Genomic DNA, 18,384 nt, shown 5'->3' on the forward strand with positions numbered 1-18,384 from the left:
TCAGGACACAGGGAGGCCCTGGGCTTTCTGAAGCCCCCTACTGGTCTCTTTAGGCCACAGGAGCCTCTTTAGAAGACACAAATGCCTTCCAGCATCCCCCACTGTGCTGTACAAGGACTATCATTTTCTCATGTGCCCATGCAAAACAAAATTGGGGAGCACTGGGTTCAAATCCCTCTGGAACTCTCTTTGCTTGGAATGGGATTCAGGGCATGAAACCACAGAGTGAAGGACATGCTTTTCATTGGGGAGATTTTCTTTCATCATTACTCCAGGCAAGTAAGACAACACTTTCACACCCTGACTTTGCTCAGAGGCCACATCACTGTTGGCAGTTTACTGTGAGGAGGGAGGAGGTGGAAGCAGTTGCTAGGTTCCCTCCTTGGTTTACATTTGAGTGTTTAGATTAAGCATATTATCTTCCATTTCAGTGAAACAAGAACCTATGTACCCTTCTCTCCTCCTAACCTGGCCTCACAGCCCCTGTGCTTGCTTTCACAGCCTCTGGGCTGCTCTTTCCTCCTTTTCCTAATATAAAGTGTTTAGGGGCCTCATCACTGCCCTCCTCATCACCTCTGATGGCGTCTGCCAGTTCGTGTCCCCTATGTCTCCCCTTTGCCCTGTTCTTTCAAATTCAGTTATCTTACAGGTCAGTAAGGAAATCACAGATCCCCCTAGAAGCCCCCACCCCTACCCATCTCTTGTTGTTTAGGTCCATCTCAGTAGCATGCAGGTGTTTTTGATCTGGGCTGTAATTGGTTAGCATGTTAGTTTTTCCTCCCCAAATAACAGCTGCCTAATACCAAGAGGAGCCTCTTCATCACTCCCTGCCATGCATAGATAATGGATTACGTTGCCTGTAAAAACCACATGCTTGTTTCTGTGCTTCCCTTTAGTCCATGCTTCTGATTGAGACCCCTGTGTCTTGCACCTTCCCAGGTTCACCATAGTTGCAGAGAGTCTGCAGCAGGTTCGTCAGCAGCTTAAAAAGCTTGAGGAATTGGAACAGAAGTACACCTATGAACATGACCCCATCACGAAAAACAAGCAAGCATTATGGGATCGCACCTTCAGCCTTTTCCAGCAGCTCATTCAGAGGTAACTTGAGGGAGAGTGATTTGCACCTTCTGTAGTTACGTTACCCAGAGGAAAATTATATGGTAATTCAGATAATTAAGGAGAGTTTAATGGGATATGTAAACTTTTTTATGGCCAGTCAGCTCTTCCCAAATTCCTTGTTTATGCCAAGCGACCTTCATTTTGTGGCCACCTAGAGTGGGAACTAGTAAGTTTTACTCCTTCTGTGTCCCTCCATAGTCAGTCTGTGCTGAGACGGTGGCAATTAACCTCATGATATGTGTCCTCTCCCTCCATGGCCTCACCTCCTTTCAGGCTTTCTAATCCTCTCTCCTGAACTCTTGGATAGTAGCCTCCCACGTGGTCTCAGCTCCTTCCTCCCTAGTCCCTGTGACCTAGCACAGAGTTCAGTCTGGCTATTTGTCACCTGCTAATCCAAGTGGAGTCCCTCAGCTGGACACTCATTCCCCAGCCTGGCCCTAAATGGCTACTACAGATGTGGCTTCCGCACAGGCCCCCTGTCCAGGCAGCCTTGACCCCGTGCCCACCCTGTACACTCACTTCTTCATGCCTCTCCTAACAATACATCCACCTCAGAGCTTTCTTCTCTTGTACCTGTTTTCAGATTGTGTCATCATCCTGAAAGTTTCAGCTATAATTACTCCGATTTTGTTGTGTGCAAATTAGACTTGAGGATTTCTTTACTGGCTAGAAAATCTCATTTTGTCCAACTGCTAGAATCTTTCAAACTCTTTCTTAGCTTGTGCCCTATAATCCTCTTTCCTCTTTAGGGGAAATAATTTTTTGCTGACTCAACCTTAGTGGAAATGATAATTTATGCTTTACTGGGAATTTACAGCTCATTTGTGGTGGAGAGACAGCCTTGCATGCCAACTCATCCTCAGAGGCCATTGGTTCTGAAGACTGGGGTGCAGTTTACTGTGAAGTTGAGGTAAGAAAGAAAAGCTGCAGCCTCTCTGCTTCCTGCCATGAAGTTTGCACTGCTTTCCACAGCACTGTTATGGGGTACATTGTGGGGAGGAATTTTGCAGTAGGCATTTTATTATGAATTCTTATTTAGACTATCTAAGAGTCTGTCTTTTCTTTCCCAACTAGAACTGTAACAGATACATATGTATACACATACACATACACAAACTGCTGATTTTTCTCAGTTGTAAATGTAATGCATGTTCACTATAAAAGGAATTTAGACTTGCGTGTAATAGAATAAGAGTTCACAGCAGCTTCATTCCCTCTTGAGCATAAGCTCATGGCCTAAGCTTTATACGCCCCCAAAACTCTATGCTGTGTGCATGAATGTGCACATACATTTTCCTGGGGAGTGAGTTCATAGCTTTCCTCAGGTTTTCTTTTTCTTTCTTTTTCTTTTTTTAAAAAAGTATTCTTTTTTAAAAATATATCTGTTGATTTCAGAGAGAGGAAAGGAGAGGGAGAGAGAGAGAGAAAGAAACATCAATGATAAAAGAGTCATAGATCGAGCTCGCATCCCGGGCATGTGCCCTCACCGGGAATCGAACCCTAATCGCCTGGATCCTAGGTCGATGCTTAACCTCTGAGCCACGCCTGGCCGGGCTCCTCAGGTTTTCTGTTATCTGTGATCTAAGTATCTGTAGACAACCGTGGTAAACGACTGGTGTCAGTCCTCCTCGAGTTCTGTCCACGTCTGCATGTGAATTAATACATGTGTGTGTTTATACACACACACAAATGTACATGACATGCAGTAGTTTATTTTTAAGAACCAGGATTCTGCTAGTTATGTTGTCTTGCAGCCTATTTTTCTCCTTGATAAACTAGAAATGTTTCCACGTGAGAACACGTGGTTTTACCTCCTGTTGAATGGCTGCATTCGTTTAACTGCTCCTGCACCAGTGAGCAGCTGGACTCTGAAGAGCGGCATTTGTCTTCCAATTTGGCCCTAGTCCCACTTTCTGGGATGCAGCTCAGTTAGGTCCGTAGATGCTGCTTTGTGGCCCCAGTTTTAGAGCACCACGCTCCAGCACCCTCGGGTCCTAGCCCTCACAGCCTTGGAAAGGGCACCAGAAATCTAATCCCCTTAATCCCATGCACCTGTTCCACTAAACGGAGCAGAGCAGAGGCTTAAGGGGCTCCTTCCCAAGGCCTCCAGCTAAGTAGAAGAGGCATGCCTGAGTCTCAGCCCAGGACTCCTAGTTTCCATTGTCCACATGGCCCCGGAATGATTATAGATGAGATCCTCATATTCCTGATTATGAGTGATAGTTCTTATTTTCTCCAAACAGGACAAATATTAGATACAAGTTTTAGTAAAAGTAATGTATCCTATATTTTACCCATATAATTGGCCCAAAATTTATCAAATTGGGGTTTGGTAAAACCCAGTGTGGGCAAGGCTGTGTAGGAAACAGGTACCTTCAGTAACATTTGGTGGGACTGTATTCAGTGCTGCTCTCTATCACAGTTTAATGCGACAGTTTTGCCCCTGCAGTTACACAGCTGGAAATTTTTCCTACAAATATACTTTTCAAAAATCCAAGTAGACATATAAGGATGTCAGTTCCATTTGTTTGTAATAACCAAAAACTGGAGAAGGTGGGGGTTATTGAAATGTTTATTGATAGGGAATTGGCATAATAAATTGTAATCGATAGTTTTTTTAAAGTAATAATGACTTTTATTTTTCTTTCCAGGCTGTTGGTGAAATTGCAAGAGCTGAATTATAATTTGAAAGTCAAAGTTTTATTTGATAAGTAAGAAATCTTTAATATTATCTAAGATGCATGTACTATTGAAATGCTGGTTTTGTTAACCAAACACAGACCGAAGCACCAGGCCATTTGTAAGGGATCCCAGCAGATTTTAATTGGTTGCTCCTGTTCTGGATCCTGGGTGCTTCCCTAGAACTGGTATTAACAAGCCCTGCCTTTTTAGACTATACAGAAACTAAAGAATGAGTGTGTTTTATGCATATGAGCTTGTAAGGAGCTAATGTCAAAGCACCACCCCACCTCCTTGGTCAAACAGGAGGCTGCAGATCCCCTAGGCTGCCTCAGTTCCACAGTCAATCATGGCATTGTTTTTGGAATGAAGTTGACATAATTTTGAGAGGCCTCTATGGACTCTGCTGGATTCACCCTTGTCTCTTGTGGGCAGTAGGGACTCAGGAATGGGCAGGATCTCTCCCAGGGGTGTAAATGGAGCAGGCCTGTCCCATTTTGCCCTTAGTCCCTGGAATAGCACTGACCTAGCCACTTACATTAAGGCACAAGATGCCTTCCCCTCGTCCTGGATATATGTAATGCTTTTGTTGGTGTGTATAACACACTGGTTTTGTAAGTTTTGAAACCATTTTTGATAATCCAAATAATTTTCCTCTGGCTTTTTGTCTCTTTCCACTCCTTTAACAATATTCTTCCTTATAGCACAGTTTGTGCCTTTTATCTTTCCCCCCATCATCTTTGTTTTCCCTGGGTATCAGCTTTTGCTGCATAAAAAATTGCCCCCAAATTTAGTGACTTAAAACTCAAAAACTTACAATGTATCATGTTTTCCTGAGGGTTATAGGTGGTCCTTCTGGTCTGGGCTGGCTTGGTTGTTGCTGGGTGGTCCGATGTGGCCTCATTACGTGTCAGGTCCAGCCTGGACAACTGGGCCCTTCGGCAGGCGCCTGAGAGCCTGGGCTTTCTCACATGGTGACCGCTTCTGAGCGGGTAAGAGCAGCAGCACGCTAGGCCTGCCCAGCTAGTCTTGGAACTTGTACAGCACCACTTCCATCTATTCCCTTGGTAAAAGCAAGTCAAAGTCACCTGAGATTCAGGGGACAAGGAAAATACATGCTGTCTTGAAGGAAGAGCCACGGAGATTCTGTGGCTGTTGCAGTTTACTACACTCCGCTTTAGCTCAGTCTCTCTTTCAGTGTGTTTGTGCTCTTTTCTCTTTTCTCACTGTTCCAGCCCTGGCTTTTCTTTTTAGTTTTGACAAGGCAAATTTGTATCATACTGTTCCTTTTATTTTCTGTTGATGGGTCAGTCTCATAGCTAATGGTGGTCGTCATTCACAAAAACGTTGAACGTCTAGTTGAGGTGGGAAAGGAAGCTAAGTCATTTCACTATGAGCACTGGAGATTTCTAATCTGCGCCTACACCTGACAGATACTTTATCTGTCTAGAACGTGACATAGTAATCACTGTATTTATACAAGATGCACGGTTTCTCAAGATTTTAACCTCAGATTCAAAACTTAAACTTGACAATTCTCCCAAATAAATAACTATTTTGTTAAGTTCATGAAAGCATCAAAAATAATAAAGAATAAAAATAAGGATTAAGCTGTCACCCCAGAAGGTCCTCTTGGTTTTGTAACAGTCCAGCAGGGCTCTTGGCTGAGTCCTCAGTGCTTGGCACAGTGCCTCGCATGAAGTAGTTGCTCAATAAATAGTGACAACTGAAGCTTACATTCAGTAAGGGTGTGCTATGAACTCGTTTTACCCATTAATGAGTTTACTTGTCACAGTATCCTGTATGGTTGGTGCTGTTAGCATGTTGTACAAATGGGAAATGTGAGGCCTAGATAATTATCACCCAGGGATACTTGGCAGAGCTGGCGTTGTGAGTGAGGGAATGAAAGGCATAAAACCCACAGGTACAGCTTTATTTTTTTATCGACCTTTTATTTATACATATACTTTTATTTTTTTGTTAAAGCTTATTTCAAAATTCAAATGCATACATATGATTTTATAGATACATGTGTGTTTTTTTTGCAGAGATGTGAATGAGAGAAATACAGTGAAAGGGTATGTAAAGTACTTTGCACTATATTTTACTATCTTCTTTGCTTTTTTAATAGTTCCAAGCCTTTTAAGTATTTCTACCCTCTTTTGTTTAGATTCAGAAAATTCAATATTTTGGGCACACACACAAAAGTGATGAACATGGAGGAGTCCACCAATGGAAGTCTGGCGGCGGAATTTCGACACCTGGTAGGGAGACCAGTTTTCCCCTTTCACGTTGCATCTGGTCTGTGAGGACTTCTGAAGATAGAGTGGCACTTGCGCACTGTGGGATACGGAGGGCCCCCGGGAGGAGCCTGTCACCGTCTGTGGCTGGACTTCACCAGCAGGAGGAATCTCAGTTCCTCCTTATCCAAGGACTGTTCACTCTGTTTTCTGCAGTTTCTCTCCCAGAGATACTTTATTTGGGGTGCGGTGATCTCAGTAAAGTATTCCACAAACCTGTGCCCACATAAATTATCTGCACTTGGTGCCTCCACCGCCTCGGTGATCACTCACTCGAGATTTGCAGTTTTCTCAAGGGTTAATATTGTTCCCACATCCTGACTGTTCCTTCTCCCCCATCCAAGTTTGGCAGGCCCCAGGGTCTTTCCTCAGACCCTTCACAGCCTCCTTCCTGGTGGTCTTGCACAACTGCTGTGGCTACCGCTTTGTCTGCAAGGGATTGGGGCCCATGCCACCAGGCAGCAGACAGTCAGCAAGGGGTTGAGGCACACAGTGCCTTGCCTGCCTCCCTGAGAATCCTAGATGTGAGGTGTGAGGATGTGTTGGTGCTGAGCCCTGTGTGCTCCCCGGTCCGGAGCCTGCAGGGAGGTTCAAGGCAGCCTTTCTCTGGCCACCATCCTGTGAACCAGCATACTCGGCCAGGAAGCCAGACCTTGTGTAAGAGCCTCAGTCCAAACTCAGGAGTCTGAGGGTATCCAGAGCTGCTCTCAGGACTCTAAATTGCTCCTTTGAAAACTCAAAGATTGAAGTCCTTTCGAGGACAATCTTAGTTGGGCCTGGACTTGCTGGGTCTAGCCTGGGAGACTGCCAGGGGAAGGTGAGGAATAGGAGAAGCTGTGTCCTGAGCTTGGGGAACATGGAACAGCTAAGGAAGGAGATGGGGGACCATTCAGGAAAAGTCTGCACAGGTGAAGGGCGAGAGATGCAGTTTTCTGGGATCCTTCTAAATACCAAGGTGTTGGCATGATGTCAGGCTGCTGGGGAAAGGAACCCACACAAGGGTCATTTCTTTGTTTGTTCTGCATTCTGAAAATAATTTCATGTCCTTTATTCTTTCTAAGTCCCAACTTTGGTTTGATTTATAAATGAAAATAGCTACTTAGATTGTGTTGTTTACTGAGGTGGTTTCTTGTTTTCTAGCAACTGAAGGAACAGAAGAATGCTGGCAACAGAACCAATGAGGTGAGTCTGTCTCTAATCAGCAGGCTTGTCCAGCGAGGTTGGCTAAGTACCCTGGTGTCTGGGGAGACCTCACACAGGTGCTCGGACCCAGCAGGAAAGAGCAGTGAATGTGTGTGGGGACTTGGTGTATTTGTAATAACAGTAAAAACACTGCATTTGTGCTTTATGGTTTTCCAACAATTTTGCACACAAATGGACTGGACCCTCACAGACAGCCCTGTGGAGCGGGTATGGTGACTGTCTGTGTTACTCACATTTTACAGGCAGAGACATTGAATCACAGGAAGTCTGCAGGATTAGCTAAGGGTGCAGAGGGTCACTGTCAGAACTGGAACTAGAGGCCACTTTTTATGACTGCCATTGCGGAAAACCAAGTGTGCCGAGAGGGTTTTCCTGCCCTTACATTCCCTATTCAGGGGCATCGTCTTTCTGGCAGTTTCCTTTTTAGAGCCAGATCCTTGAGGAGTTATGTCTGTGAACTACGGGCAGGGACAAAATAGAGCATCCAGTAGTCTTGGTTTGCAATGTTGTCCTCCTTGTGGCTGCACAGCATGCCATCCTTCCTCACCACAACCTGTAGAGGGCGTGGGGAACAGTGGGACGGGCACTGGCCTGGGCGGTGCAGACATACCACTGTGTGCTCCTGTTTTTGACCTTTACTATTTTTGTGACTCATTTGGTTTCCTCTTCTGTAAGCAGGAGTAGCAGCTGCTCCTTTCTGGTTCTAAGTTGTGAGGTCCCAGAAAACCTCAGCATATTGTACTTGGAGTCCCAAGGAAATAACCCAGAGGACTGGCTGTGAAAGACATGGGTTTATTAGGACTTACATCACACTGGTGGTGGCCAGCTGGTGAAGTTTATTGCCACACTGGCTGCCACTGGTGAAGTTGAACCCCTAAGTCCTACCCGGCCTGTGGATGGGCTGCACTGGGGGCAACTGGCCAGCGCTTTTGTTTCTCTACCACCTAGACTTTCCTAGCACAAGGTTTTACAGAGTACAGAAAAACAGGGCATGCAGGAGGAGGGGACATGCGAAAGCTGTGTGAAATCAAAATGCTGTTTTCCTGACTAAGGAGCTGGCCAGGCTCCCAAGGTCTCACAGTCTGGTTACTGATGGCCTTCACTATATTTCCCACAGAGGGGGAGCTAGAGCATGGGAAGAGGCCCGTGTTCATTCCCATTTACCATACATATGCTCACTTGAGATAATATGTAGAAAGGCACTTTGAAAACTATAACATTTCTACCCAAATCAAGGCACTGTATGACCTTCCAGGCTTATGCAAATCAGCCCTTCCAGTAGATAATACATTGCCCAACCCCCATCTGTGGGAGGTGTGCAGCCCACACCAGGTGGTGGCAGAGTGGAGCTGAGGGCCAGAAAGCCTTAGGTCACACAAATAAACCCATTAGAAGTTGCTGTTTCCCTCTTGACATTTCTTTCCCTAATCTGTAATCCTTGCCATAATTTCAGAACTCTTATTTTTGAGAGAACACTGAGATATTTGCAATAATCAAATCTGGGATAGATTTTTGAAAATTGGAGTCTTTTTCTGAATTGCAGCTAGTTGGGCTCAGGCTTTCTGCAGCCTGTTGTAGTGCTTATTAGACTCTTGAAAGTTGCAGGATCCATGAATAAATCACTTTGTTCTTTTCCCTCCCCCACTTTTCTCTTTCAAGGGCCCTCTCATCGTTACTGAAGAGCTTCATTCCCTCAGTTTTGAAACCCAGTTGTGCCAGCCTGGTTTGGTCATTGACCTTGAGGTAACACTTACATGATCCAGATGTGTAAAACTATTTATTTTTACTTTTAACTGTTACATGTATTTTTATTTCTCAATTTTCATTTTAGAGCTGTTTACCTAATTGCTAAAAAAAAATGATCTTTTCCAGTTAATACTCTCTTAATTTAATGATTCATGAAGCTAGGTAATTGAATTAACCTTCAGATTCTATAAGCTGATTGTTTTGGTTGAGCTATCCTATGTTAGTTTTTATATGAAGCATTGAGACTTATTTCTTAACTGAAAGATACATCAAAAACAAATTAAGCCCTGGCCTGTGTGGCTCAGTAGGTTGGAGCGTCGTCCTGTGCTGAAGGGTTGCGGGTTCAATTCCCTGTCAGGGCACACACCTAGGTTGTGGGTTCACTCTGTGATTGGGGTGCGTGGAAGAGGTGACCGATCGATGTTTCTCTCTCTCTCTTTCCCTCTCCCTTGCTCTCTAAAATCAATTTAAAAAAAAATTATAACCTTGAAAAAAAACTATGAACAAAAGAACATAACTTTGCATTTTTAATCTTCAAATATAAATATATACAAGTTTACAAGTAATCCCTCACTTAGTTTTGAGGTTACACAGTGGTCTGAAGGTGATATTTCTGTGATCCAGATGATTTCAATGTCTTTGTCATCTTTTAGACAACCTCTCTGCCTGTCGTGGTGATCTCCAATGTCAGCCAGCTTCCGAGTGGTTGGGCCTCTATCCTGTGGTACAACATGCTGGTGACAGAACCCAGGGTATGGAAAACACATCTACTTTCATTCAAGGGGAACCAATGACCCCATGCTCTAGCTTCTGCATATCCAGTAGAGCCCCTTAGGGCCTGATGCTGAGGGACAAGTGACATAACTCAGTGGCATTGCTAAGGATCTGGAGTAATTCTGTAAAAGTGAAGCATGTGTGTGTTTTATATGAGAATTGTGATTTTCCTCCTGTGTGAATAAGCATAGGCGATTGATGATTTAATATAGCTTTTTTTGTGGAAGAGGCCCTTATTGTTATTTCTTTAAGACGCATGCACCTACTAAACAAGTGTGCTCACTTTTAGAGTATACTTGCTCCCCATTGTTAATTATAACTGATTCTCATTATTCACTGTATTCAAGTCCCTTAGTTGCTGTGAACACTGGTTTAGCAAATACTGAACCCTAAATAGGGTTAGGTTCCTGCAAACCTCTGGTCACAATCTTCTGGCAACCAGTTAATATATAACCTTGTTTATGTGAGCTGAGGGTCTATTTAAAGATACCTTATCTGATGTATTTGTTGGTTCATTAACATCAAACTCATAACCAGCAGCACCATAGCTCATGCCGGAACACAGCTTATCTAGCTCATCTAAGGCTTATCGTAAGGCACATCATGGCCCTAAGGATGTTGGACAGCACTTCTACACTTGGGTCCATTTTAAATAATGAAACCACCAACAAAACAGCACAAAAATGCAGAACAATGGCACTATGTAAATAGACCTCAAAAAGGACACTGGTTTATCCTATGAGAGATGAAAAACGAAGGCAGAGGGCTGCTTAGTTTGACCTCAACTGGAAACATGCATGTTGGGCAACTCAAATTTTTCACTGTTTTGTGCAGGAGCGAATGTGTGCGGAAGTGCCATGAGTAAGAGTATTGGTTTTGGAGTGACAATAAATTTTAGGGAGTAGATGAATTCACAGATACGAATCTTCAAATAATGAGAATCGACCATATTTCTCTTGTCAACCAGGAAGATGTCTGTGTAGCGCAGAAACTGGAACTGAGCTTTGGAACAGGTCCCTGTTTTAGTGCCTAGGTTGTGACCGGTGGTTCTTCAGGAGCCATTCACTTTTGGGTGTCTTCTCTCTAGAATCTGTCCTTCTTTCTGAACCCACCTTGTGCACGATGGTCCCAGCTTTCAGAGGTGCTGAGTTGGCAGTTTTCTTCTGTCACCAAGAGAGGCCTCAACGTGGACCAGCTCAGCATGCTGGGAGAGAAACTGCTTGGTATGAACATGTTCACTTTCTATGTCTATAAAAACAGAAATTCATGGAAATGCCTCTACTTACTCATTTCCCCTCTTTGCTCTCTGTTTTGTTCAAGGAAGATAATATTAAACTCTGTTGGTTTTTCCAGCTGCAGCCTGTTATAGCTAAGTGGGCATCATACTTCACCTTGGAAAGAGATATAGACCTGATAAAAGATTTAAACGAATCATTTCTAATTATCTCAATACCTCTGAGCAGGGTTCCTAAGAGAAAGATTTTTGCATCATGCACATATATTGTGGCTAAAATAAGTTCCTTGATGAGAAAGGTAAAGTCTTTTTAACCTTGGAGAGAAAAATGTAAGTCCCCAACATGGTAAGAATAAGGTCCTGGAGCCCCCCCACGGCACAGCACACAGCCAGGGCTCTTGCCTCAGGTGGCCCAGGTAGGAGACTGTCCACATCAGGACACCGCTTGACTAACAGTTTTGTCTGACTGGGCAGGGTCCCGGCCTCAGTAGATAATTCCCTTTGAGTAGCTAATACCATGGATTGATTAGTTTTCCACCTTATGCAAATCAAAGACCTACTAGTCTCAAAGTCAGATCTTCAGTGAAGGGGAAGGAGTATCTATACTATTTCTTTAAAAGTTCACAGGGAGCATTTTTTCAGACTTGCTCTTTGCACAGCAGCACGGCACGCACTGCAAACACCAGTAGGCTCTCCCTAACCAAAAGGCTCCCAGCAGTTCCACCTTCTCTTGACCATGTAGCTGCCACTGTGGCGTTCTTGTGCTGTTTAGTAAAAAGAAGAAATCACCGTATTTCATCTCCTTATTTGGGGAGAATTAAGAAAGATTTTTTTTTTTTGGTCTGTAATGGCTTATTTGTGGTTCTCTTTGGGGAGAGATGATGCACTCACCACCTCTGATGACCTGGGCTGCTTTCATTTGTGTAGCTAATAACCCCAAGACTTCTTTCCCATCTCTCTTTTCTTGCTTGACTTCTGATTTGCATCAACATCCCTGAGACACGACCTGTTTGGAGAAGGGGTGAGGGAAATGCCTAATTAACATGTAAAATAAGCTTATAAAGTCAAGCGTTTGTTAGGTGTAGCATGTGTTAGTTTGAATTAAACAACAAAAACAACTCTTTAGGGCCAGGAGAGGAGTCCCATTGAAGGAGGAGAGGGAGGTCGAGGGAGAGGGTACTGCACAGGGAGAGACCAAATGGAGGCTTCTGCAGAAAGTGCAGTTAATTAGCATTAGTGTATCTGAGAATATCATCCATATACATACAACCTTCCTTTGTTGGGTGCTGGCTCCTTTCTTTGAGAACAAATACAAGAGCCGAGCCAGTAGTCCAGTCAAAGCTTCAGAATTGATTTCTGTTTCTTGAAAAGGCTTATTTTAATTTGTTTAGGTCCTAATGCTGGCCCTGAAGGTCTTATTCCGTGGACGAGGTTCTGTAAGGTGGGTACTGTCTGAGTTTTTTACTCTCTGAGTCCTTACTTTCTTCTGAGGTTGTCGTATTATTTCTCACTGTGGTGGTTCCTAACTGTGTGCTTATTTTGGCTTGTTCCTCTCACCCATGGAACCCCTAGGGCACGTTTTGTTTACTTTCCTTGAGCACAGAAGGCTGGGCTCCCAGTGTGAGTCTGACAGGAAGCGCCTGCCTGGGTGATAACATTCTTTCACATCCGAAATGAGTCTTCTGTTTGCTCACATGGGCCCCCTTTGGCAGCATTTTAGCCCCGTGTATGAGAAATGAGTTCTCTGTGCCGGTGTAGATGGCTTGGCGGCCAGATGAGTTCCCCCAGCCAACTCAAGCAGAGGAACCAGTTGGAAGGAATAATTAGACCCCGCTGAAGTCAACAGACAGTGCTGACGAGTTTTTGCTCCTGGATTGTACTAGTGAGAGGGCAGCTTTTGTTCTGTGATTCTCCCTGGAGGTCATTCCCTGGCTGGTTCGCTACTGTTCAGAGAGGGAAGCGGAGGCAGCCCAGGAAATGGAGAGCTTGGTGCCAGGGTGCCAAGAGGGAGTGGGGGTGTTGTTCTGTATAGCACAGTGCTAGCTTTGGCAGCCGGGCAGTCTTTGCAAATTAAAATCCACTGGTGGGAGGAGGCATGGTAAGTCACCAGTATTTTGGATTTCCTTGTTCCTAATGTGTGTACTTGTTTACTTGCAGGAAAATATAAATGACAAAAATTTTCCTTTCTGGCTTTGGATTGAAAGCATCCTTGAACTCATTAAGAAACACCTGCTTTCTCTCTGGAATGATGGGTAAGGGCCGCTGACAATGTAAAGTTGAAACGTACTTTCAGCACATGCTCCCCTTATTGCATGGCTGACACAGGCCTGACCCAGGCAGACTTCATATTGCCCAGATGTGTGCATCTCATAGAAATGATGGTGTCCCCTCAGGGTTTCACTGTAGAGGAGTCTCATGAGATTAAATTTATACTCTGAATGCCATTTATTCATACATTCATCCCACAAAGATTTCCTGAGCACCTACCCCATTTCCCCAAGGAAGGAAAAAAACACTTTTTTACTTCAGTGAATTGTTTCTAACTTACTCCCCTAGTCAGCTGATACTTCAGCAAAGGCTTTAAGTTGATCAGAAGTGCTGGAATATGAAAATGCATTGTCCAAGCCACCTTCTCCAGTGTAAAAGATGCATAAATTCAGACATTTTCTTGGCCTTCAAAATCATCCAGCCAAAATAAAAGGCTCACTCGTCCAGCAAGTATTTATTGATCATCTATAGCATCCTGCTGGTACCATGTTAATGATCTCTTTTGGACTTCAGCACATATAAGTGAAATCCTTCCTGAAGTGTGAATTAAATAGATTTTAAAGTATCTAAAATAGTCTATCATTTTTATCCTGTGTCCTGCTGTCAGGTTCCAGTGATCTTGATTTGAAAGTTATCATGAAAGTTAAAACCATGACTGACCTCAAAATACCTCCGTGCATCCCTTTCCCACGCAGGTGCATTGTGGGCTTCATCAGCAAGGAGCGGGAACGCGCTCTGCTGAAGGACCAGCAGCCGGGGACTTTCCTGTTGCGTTTCAGTGAGAGCTGTCGGGAAGGGGCCATCACATTCACGTGGGTGGAGCGGCCCCAAAACGGAGGCGGTAAGCGAAGGCGCCTGCACCCCCCCCAAAAGTCCTTTCACTGCAAATCAGCTCTTACAAATAAGGAGCTTTTGACATAAAATCACAGATCCTATACTTACCCCTAGCTGAGCTTCTCAGATAGGATTTAATCCATCACCCTGAATATTTGTGATTCATTGCCTGGAACATATTGTGCAGATGATGGGTTTTAAATGACAAGGCCAAATTCTTTTTTCTGGTTTGTTATCTGTAGACTTAAGATGTGAATCCGTATGCCTGACAGCCAGTTCTTGGCAGGAAACCATTTTCACAGGCGCAGGCTTCCAGCTTCACTAGGGGAAAGGCGCAGGGAAGGGCATAGATGTGGGCAGGCTTTCTGAGAGGGGTCCTGGGGCCTGGCTGCACCCCTCCACCTGCCGTCAAACAGAGCAGACGCAAGTTTATCTTTGTTATATCTTGGGTTTCTGTTCAACCAAGTGAATCCGTGACTTAAAAAATACCTGTTTTAGGGGACAAGACTGAACAGCAGAGATGGGAGAATGATAGAGACAAGCTGATTACTCTTCAGTGCTGCTTGTAGTTTGCCTTGTTTGAAGGACTGGAGGAAATACTGATGTTCCAGTGAAGTTCGTGCTTTCATTGGGAAGATGCAAAGAGATGGGATACTTTTTTGTTCTGTTTATTGTTTTCTTTTGGTAAAAAACACAACAAACCAAGAGGAGAGCTGGGATTAGAGCCCAGTGTAGACCGTAGGTGCTAGAGACTGCCCTTTTCGTCTTCACTTCTGGTAGCTCTTTCCAGGCGAAGATGAAAAAAACCAATGGCAACCTGAACGTGTAAGCACTGCCAGCTACAAAGCTGTAGGATGCCAGCGCGGCTTGAGGTCCTGGGGCAGAGCGCCCGGGGCTCTTCCACAGTGGCCTTTGGGGGGTGTACACCGAAAAGTGAGGTCCCGGATCAACCAGAGGAGCATGATTAGAATGAGTCAGGGAATGAGACCAGGAGTGACAGACTTGTTTCTTATAGTAGCGATTAGAGAGAAAACAGCAAATAGGATCTTTTATTTGTTTTAAAGTTGTTTTCCATGTGTTATCATTGTTTATTTTAATAAAAAGTTATACTTTTCAGTATGTAAAGAAAAACAAACAGAAAGTGAGCTTACCTTTTAGTAACTTTATCTATGGCTTGAGCCAAGATGACTCAATTAGTAGTTAGTTATCTGTCTGTGGGCGACACATCATTGAAGACACCTTTAAAGATGTGTAACAGACTTCTTTTGGCTGTATTTACAAATGTAAGCAAATAACAAATACAGTGTTATTGATAGTAATGACTGCTGTTATTTTCCCTGTTTTTGAGAAAGTATTATAATTTATTTAAAAGCAAATCAGTGTACTGTCTGTGCTGAAACTCCTAGATTGTGATTAGATCTTGTCCATTTCTCTCAAATTTATAAACTCTGCTGTGTTCTGTTTTTTTCCTCTGTTGTTTGGGATATTCCATTGGGACTCACTTTGCTTTTCTTCTTTTTAGAACCTTACTTCCATGCGGTTGAACCCTACACAAAGAAAGAACTTTCCGCAGTTACTTTCCCTGATATTATTCGCAATTACAAAGTCATGGCTGCTGAAAATATTCCAGAGAATCCCCTGAAGTATCTGTATCCAAATATTGATAAAGACCATGCCTTTGGAAAGTATTACTCCAGGCCCAAGGAAGGTAAGTGGTGATTGTGTTCTCATCTCATCATCGTCCAAAGGTTTGCTAGAGACAGGGTTCAGTCACCTCTGTGCCGTGCCTTCCTGTCGGTGCAGGGTGCCCGCACAAACCCACCCGTGCCGTGTCATCAAACCACCACTTTCTTTAGAACTGGTAAAAGCAGGCTTTGGAAAAAATGGCATAAGCGCAGCACAGTTGAAACCTAATGCATTATTTCGCTGGAAATATCCAGTAAGAAATGAGTAAATGATTTCTTATTTTAGAGGTGTTGGAAAAGTTCATTCCTGGTCTTTCCACATGGAAGGGAGTAAAGGGTAGGACTGCTGTGGCCAACTGATTTATGCCAGCCTGCTCCTGTTAAAATTGAGGTAGCTGAGGCCCAGGAGAAGTACCATAGTTTATGTCGAGTGACCCAGTACATTATTAGATCATATTGTTAACAGTGATTATTGTTAAGAGCAGACCTAGGCTTAGAACACAGGTTTCCTGCTTCTCTGTCTTCACTGAATTGCATTTGAGAAAGTTCAGGTTTAGACTAATCTGGTTTAGAACATGCCAACACAGCCAATTATCTTTCAGAATCAGAAACCTCAGTATTAGACAGTTACTCTGGGGGAGAAGCCGGCTGCAGCTTGCCTGGCCAGCTGTGTATGTTAAGCAGCCAGGCTAGGACCACAGAACCAGATACGACTTCTGTAGGGTTTCAAGCCTCAGGAAGAGAAACCACTTAGGTTGACCCCTGTACTGAACTCTCCTCCCCTCTTCTTCCAGTTGTTTCCACATTCCCACCAGGATTTCAGGTGACTCAGCCAGGGAGGGCATACCCCCTTAAAGTTTCGGACTCTAACCCCACTATCAAGAAAAATAGTAACATTTTGATCAAATGTTCCAAATGTTCTTGTGTGATTTTTGCTAACAGAAAATGTACCCAATGTGTTTGCTTCCAGCAGCAGAACCAATGGAACTTGATGGCCCTAAAGGAACTGGATACATCAAGACTGAGTTGATTTCTGTGTCTGAAGTGTAAGTGAACACAGAAGAGTGCCATGTTTAAAGCCTCAGGCCAGCCCTGCGCCTGGCTGGGGCCTGTTGAAGATGCTTGTACTTTGCTTTTCCATTGTAATTGCTGCCACCGCCATCACAGTTGGACCTGTTGGAAAGATCCTAATTAGAGATCCTGGTGTCAGTGCCTGTCAGCATTTTACTGCCTTTATATAAAATAATAATAATAACAAAAAAAACCCCCGAAGTTGTATTTAAGGTATATAAATTCCCCCCAAACTGATACTTTGAAAAAGTGTGAATAAAATGAACAAAAATTGATCAGAGTGGGAAAATAGTTCTTTTCAATCTAGAAAAGGCCAAAGTAATGATTGAGATACATTTTTTCCGCTTGCTTTTATTTTGTTGTTTCATTTTATAAAAGGTAGAAAAAAATTTGGAAAAGTCATTGTCAGTAATTTGGCCTGCAGCACTCACTGTCTTGGGGGTGAATGGATGTAGTCTTCATGTAAAAACACCCTGGAGCAGCTTTATCTGCATACACACCTCAAGGTAGGGATGAGGGACTCCCCAGATGTTTCTCTGGTGCTTCTCGGCCAGGGTGAGCCGAGGCATTGGCATCTCAGGGTGACACGCTGCACACGCTCACACCCACACTTAACCAGGCACAAGCGGCGCAGGTTCCAGTCTGGCTCTTTCTCACTCACATCTCTAGAGTCCAATACATTTCCTGAGGGGCCGGGCTGGGGACAGGAACCTCTCGTGATCTGTACTTTTTAAAATGTGTTTTATATGTGTACTTACTAGATGAAATGTGTAATTTATGCCACTGCTTTCATAATCTAGGCGTTAACATTTCCTTTTCATTTCTCCCCATTTTAGTCACCCTTCTCGACTTCAGACCACAGACAACCTTCTCCCCATGTCTCCTGAGGAGTTTGACGAGGTGTCTCGGATTGTGGGCTCTGTGGAATTCGACAGCATGGTGAGTACCGCGCACAGATGTTCTCAGCTCCTGCTGAGCATGCACTGTCCGAGGCAGGGAGGGCATCCTGGCAAACCCAGGGCCCATCTGCAAAATATCAGGAGGAGCCCCTTGCAGCGCCGAGCTGGGTGAATTTTCAATTGGCTGTGACAAGCTGGAGTCTGCTGAGCCCAAACAAGCTACGTTATCACCTGGGTTTTTATACCTGGCATTCAGTACCTTCCAAAAAATGAGTGACATTTCAAATATTTAAAAGCTCTCCATCTGCCCTTTGAAGTTGTCCATGAAGAAATTTCATAAAATTAGGGAACTAAGGTTTCTCTGATAAGAAAATGTTTTCCTTTGGCCTGTTATTTCAGTGCTGTGTCTGAAGGACTGTTGTTTTTAGGAAAGGAGGGGACTAATGCTTCATGATTACAGTAATTATAGGGACTTAGCTGGCAGCAATGAAACCATTTCACCTGCTCTGAGAACTGATTTGTGCTGCTGGCACCTGGAGCCGTGAGGGGCTTGCCCAGAGTAAAATGTTCCT

At 44.0% G+C, this 18,384-nt stretch overlaps 1 protein-coding gene across 3 annotated transcripts in view; it reads left to right on the top strand.

The window, feature by feature from the left end:
• Positions 1-18,384, top strand: part of STAT1 (signal transducer and activator of transcription 1) — a 38,322-nt gene that overhangs the window by 15,132 nt on the left and 4,806 nt on the right. Inside the window, exons 9-23 of one of the 3 annotated variants that reach the window (XM_016217324.2) lie at positions 940-1,098; positions 1,937-2,029; positions 3,771-3,830; positions 5,847-5,876; positions 5,969-6,062; positions 7,239-7,280; positions 8,961-9,044; positions 9,701-9,799; positions 10,909-11,044; positions 12,447-12,496; positions 13,213-13,307; positions 14,019-14,164; positions 15,680-15,865; positions 16,813-16,888; positions 17,750-17,852. In XM_016217324.2, coding sequence (XP_016072810.1) covers positions 940-1,098; positions 1,937-2,029; positions 3,771-3,830; positions 5,847-5,876; positions 5,969-6,062; positions 7,239-7,280; positions 8,961-9,044; positions 9,701-9,799; positions 10,909-11,044; positions 12,447-12,496; positions 13,213-13,307; positions 14,019-14,164; positions 15,680-15,865; positions 16,813-16,888; positions 17,750-17,852 — 1,453 coding nt within the window. Of the gene's footprint in view, positions 1-939; positions 1,099-1,936; positions 2,030-3,770; positions 3,831-5,846; positions 5,877-5,968; positions 6,063-7,238; positions 7,281-8,960; positions 9,045-9,700; positions 9,800-10,908; positions 11,045-12,446; positions 12,497-13,212; positions 13,308-14,018; positions 14,165-15,679; positions 15,866-16,812; positions 16,893-17,749; positions 17,853-18,384 lie in introns of those variants that run through there. The other 2 variants (XM_016217391.2, XM_087819694.1) reach the window with 2 other exon arrangements.

The sequence above is a fragment of the Miniopterus natalensis genome, chromosome 8 (assembly GCF_054644295.1).
Source record: "Miniopterus natalensis isolate mMinNat1 chromosome 8, mMinNat1.hap1, whole genome shotgun sequence".
In the NCBI taxonomy this organism is placed as follows: Eukaryota; Metazoa; Chordata; class Mammalia; order Chiroptera; family Miniopteridae; genus Miniopterus; species Miniopterus natalensis.